General features: G+C 36.6%; 1 protein-coding gene across 3 annotated transcripts in view; it reads right to left on the bottom strand.

The window, feature by feature from the left end:
• Positions 1-5069, bottom strand: part of LOC106474227 (retinoic acid receptor responder protein 3-like) — a 15537-nt gene that overhangs the window by 2326 nt on the left and 8142 nt on the right. For all 3 annotated transcript variants that reach the window (XM_022402580.1, XM_013934919.2, XM_022402579.1), the window contains exon 2: positions 2201-2580. In XM_022402580.1, the coding sequence (XP_022258288.1) occupies positions 2201-2567 (367 nt within the window). In that variant the 5' untranslated portion in view covers positions 2568-2580. The remainder of the gene's footprint in view (positions 1-2200; positions 2581-5069) is intronic.

The raw sequence follows: 5069 nt of genomic DNA, 5'->3' as shown, positions 1-5069 counted from the left end.
CAGTTACTGGTTACTGTTAGCTGTGGTAGACAGTTACTGGTTACTGTTAGCTGTGGTAGACAGTTACTGGTTACTGTTAGCTATGGTGGACAGTTATTGGTTACTCTTAGCTATGGTGGACAGTTACTGGTTACTGTTAGCTATGGTAGACAGTTATTGGTTACTATTAGCTATGGTGGACAGTTATTGGTTACTGTTAGCTATGGTGGACAGTTATTGGTTACTGTTAGCTATGGTGGACTACCATAGCTAACAGTAACCAGTAACTGTCTACCATAGCTAACAGTAACCAGTAACTGTCTACCATAGCTAACAGTAACCAGTAACTGTCTACCATAGCTAAAAGTAACCAGTAACTGTTTACCATAGCTAAAAGTAACCAATAACAGTCTACCATAGCTAACAGTAACCAATAACTGTCCACCATAGCTAACAGTAACCAATAATTGTCCACCATAGCTAACAGTAACCAATAATTGTCCACCATAGCTAACAGTAACCAATAATTGTCCACCATAGCTAACAGTAACCAATAACTGTCCACCATAGCTAATAGTAACCAATAACTGTCCACCATAGCTAAGAGTAACCAATTACTGTCTACCATAGCTAAAATTACCCAATAACAGTCCACCATAGCTAACAGTAACCAGTAACTGTCTACCATAGCTAACAGTAACCAATAATTGTCCACCATAGCTAACAGTAACCAATAATTGTCCACCATAGCTAACAGTAACCAATAACTGTCTACCATAGCTAACTTTAACCACCAATAACAGTCCATCAGAGCTTACGCTAGCCAGTAACAATCCATCAAGTTAATATAAAACAATAACAGTCCATCAGAGCTTATGCTAGTCAGTAATGATCCATCAAGGTAATATGAAAAACAATAACAGTCCATCAGAGCTTACGCTATCCAGTAATGATCCATCAAGGTAACATGAAAACAATAACATTCCATCAGAGCTTACGCTAGCCAGTAACGACAAGCCAGTTAATATAAAACAATAACAGTCCATCAGAGCTTACGCTAGCCAATAACAACAAGCCAGTTAATATAAAACAATAACAGTCTATAAGAACCAAAATGCGAATCAACATTCATTTAAAAACTATTAGTTTATTTAAAAGTTTTCATACTTGAAAAATAATACAACAGTACAATATTTATGAGTATAAAGAGTAATCTGCTTCACTCTAATTTCATATTTCAATGTTGTTCTTGTTACAACTGTACAACTGTTTGATAATTTTCACATTGATTTTGTATGATAAGGGGTATTGCAAAATAAATCACACTTTTTTCCCCGAGAGCATAACAAAGTAAAATAAGATCTTAATCTAATCAAAAAAGTAATTCCAAGTATTAATATCGCTTGATTGGGCCACCATTGTTCTCATGCACAAGTTTTATTTGATTTGCAAAAGATTTCAGGAATGTAACAAACATATCTGTTTTTGTGATTGTCTCCGTGAGCACATCAGTGAGAACACAAATCAAGGTTTCACGTTTGTGTCTCTCACATTCAGGCAAAGTTTCCATAATTTCTTCTGTGCATTGTTGAACAAAAGCTCCAATATTATTGGTGCTGAAAGTCTGCGCTTTCTTCCAACCGTTCCCTTCATTTTGTCTTCGAAATTTCCGTGATTCAAATCCACATTCCAACACTTTTTCATGAACCACTCTTTCAAATTCAACAATCTGGAAACTTTTGAGGCATTAATCAGATTTTCCAAATTTATCATTGTGATGTTGATTGGAAGACTTGAATTCTCGAAGCATGTCTGCAACTAGTTTGAGCCATCCCAAGGGCAGCACATGCGACACGAACCCGAGTTCTAGTGAGCACCATGATTCAAATGTTTTTGCAAAAAATGAAATTTGAAAAGTCAAACACCCAAGAGTACGTTGAAATGACGTTTTCTCATGAGTGATGATATTCGCAGTCCTACCAAGTTCATCATTACTTCGGGGGGAAAAAAAAAGAGTGATTTATTTTGCAACACCCCCTTGTTCAAAATAAACAAATTAGCAGATGCACTGCATGATGTATAACTAAATGGATACAAAAGCAGTTATTATTATTGACTGATGATAAGATTAGACAAATTTTTACACATCATATCAGGGTAATAATGGGAAATACTTAAGTTTTTACATAAATATCTACAACTGTTAGGAAATCCATCTAACCATTCATTTTGTTTTCTGCTCTTTCTAGAACAGTTTTCCAGTCTGATGGTTTGTGTTTACTATCCATACTGTTGTTAATCCTGGCTTCACTGTCTGCCCACACACTCTGAAGGTCTTCCAAAACTATTTCACCATATCTATAGACATCTTTTAAAGCACTATGACTTTGAATAAACATGCAAAAACTGTTACCGTCTTCAGGATATGCGCGATGATAAACCTTTTTGTTCCCAGCATACACTGCCCAATGTTTATAAAACCCTCTTTCAAATTCAATCAAATCTCCAGTTTGCAGTTCATAAAGAAGTCTTTCATATTCATATTCTCTGTACCATCTTGATGTATATTCTTCGTTTCCTATCTTCATTTTTACTTAGGTACTGTACAGAAAGAATTATAATACACAGAGATCATCAGTAATGTTTCTGTACTGCACAACACAAACAAATATGTATTGTAAAACAGACACAGGTGTCCCAAAAAGAAACTATGTAATTTACAGTTTATGATCAAAATACAATGTTAAGATCCACTAGCAAGATCCTTCTTTCATAATGGGTGAAGTGGAAACACCTAATAGTATAAAATATTTAACTTAAAATTTACACCCTAGTTCACCTTAAGTAGAGGACCAAGTACCACAATTATGCAACCCAAGTAGAGGACCAAGTACCACAATTACGCAACCCAAGTAGAGGACCAAGTACCATAATTATACAACCCAAGTAGAGGACCAAGTACCACAATTACGCAACCCAAGTAGAGGACAAAGTACCACAATTACGCAACCCAAGTAGAAGACCAAGTACCACAATTACACAACCCAAGTAGAAGACCAAGTACCACAATTACACAACCCAAGTAGAGGACCAAGTACCACAACTATGCAACCCAAGTAGAGGACCAAGTACCACAATTACACAACCCAAGTAGAGGGCCAAGTACCACAATTAGGCAAACCAAAGTAGAGGACCAAGTACCATAATTATGCAACCCAAGTAAAGGACCAAGTACCATAATTATGCAACCCAAGTAGAGGACCAAGTACCACAATTATGCAACCCAAGTAGAGGACCAAGTAACACAATTACACAACCCAAGTAGAAGACCAAGTAACACAATTACACAACCCAAGTAGAGGAACAAGTACCACAATTACATAATTGAAGAGAAAACTTAAGACATATAAATGCAAATCTCTAACATGAAAATTCATTAACCATTTTCCCATGGAAAGCGACTATAGTCAATGGGGGATTAATTCAGCTGATTGTCATATTTTCTCTGTGTTTTTTACCACGATTTAGGTTACTGTCAGTGTAACATCAAGATATTTAATGTGTGTCTTATATATTGTAATGCATAAAACAGTGGAATATACTATTAATTTACAATGTTTCTTGATGGACAAATGACATTAATTGGGGACTGACTGTAAAAGGATTAACTTAACAAAAGCAAAAAATAACTAAAACTTCACAAAATTCTATACATTACTGTTAGCATTTGATCTTCCATTCATTTTTATCTTTTGTAATAAACTGTTAAAACTATGAGTAAAACTAATGTAATTTCTAAATGACTCTGGATTTCCAGAAGACACCTTATAAATAATGTTCAAAGCCAACACTATAAAGAGCATGCTACAATAAAGAATTGCTTCTATTTTCTCATGGTCAATTTATTAAAATCAAGACTGGAACCTATCTTTGCTTTATCATAGATAATTCTACAGAATGTAAGCAAAATATATTTACTTCCTCTCACATAAATAGCTACTGTCATTCAGTGCTTCCCTCTATATGCAAAAGTTTTTTATGCATGCCACAAGCCTTTTATCTCCCCCTCAATTGGAATTGACTGATTCCAATGTGTCTCTCATGCAAATCATTATGCAACAACCCTCCACCAATAAGAGTGCGACATATTCTCTTGACACGTGACTCCCTCTGTTCAATTCTAATGAACTATCACTTCGAGTTTTGGCAGAAGGAGGAAGCACTTGTTCTCAGTGGGGTAGGAAGCATGGGAAGTGTGAGCAGAAATACATTTTCAGTATAGGAAAATTATAACTTCCAATACAGTACATTACTCCTCTCACATAAATAGTTGGAATTCGACATTGAATAGGTGGAGGGATCGGTGCGAGGGAAAAAAAAGAAGCATCCTTCAAAAGCGTCCTAAGGACACTCCCTAAAATGAGTTAGTCAGATTCTAAGATCTGATGTGGGAGAACTTACTACTATTGAATCAGGTACACTCTTCACCCATTGTAGAAATATGTCACATACATGAGTGGAAAAATAGAGGAGCACATCCAAGTGGGAGAGAACTTTAGGCCGGATAGTGATCTGAACCCTGCTATATTCATGAAACTCATATCCCAGAAAATATAAAAGTGGGTAAACTTAAAAGGTTGTGCCCTAGATCTAGAGTGGCTAAGGTGCGATGGATCATACACAGCAAGTCCACTACATCCAAAACCCATGTTGCTGGGAACTGACATTCACACAGGGGAAGGATGAGGTTCATATCATCAGCAAGTCAACTACAATCCAAAACCCAGCCATCTGGTGGGGGTAGGAAAGAGGATTATACCACCTTCACCTCAAGTTCATGATATCAGAGGGAATCCAGGTGCCCCCCCCCCCCAAACCCATGAACAGGGTACATATTAATATAAGAAATTGATAGATCAATCCAGAAGCCCAACGTCCGGTATTGAAAAGATGTCTGCATAATATAAGCCATCTCCCTCAAAACTGAAATTGAGTAGAACCTCCCCAAGCACAGTAACATCCTCAGAATAACAACCATTGAGGGACAGCAGAAGGGGAAGAACTGTAATAATCTGCAAGAACCACCACCG

Source organism: Limulus polyphemus, unplaced genomic scaffold (assembly GCF_000517525.1).
Source record: "Limulus polyphemus unplaced genomic scaffold, Limulus_polyphemus-2.1.2 Scaffold6974, whole genome shotgun sequence".
Lineage (NCBI taxonomy): Eukaryota > Metazoa > Arthropoda > Merostomata > Xiphosura > Limulidae > Limulus > Limulus polyphemus.
Note: the sequence above shows the minus strand (reverse complement) of the source record. Positions and strands in the feature narration are given on the sequence as shown.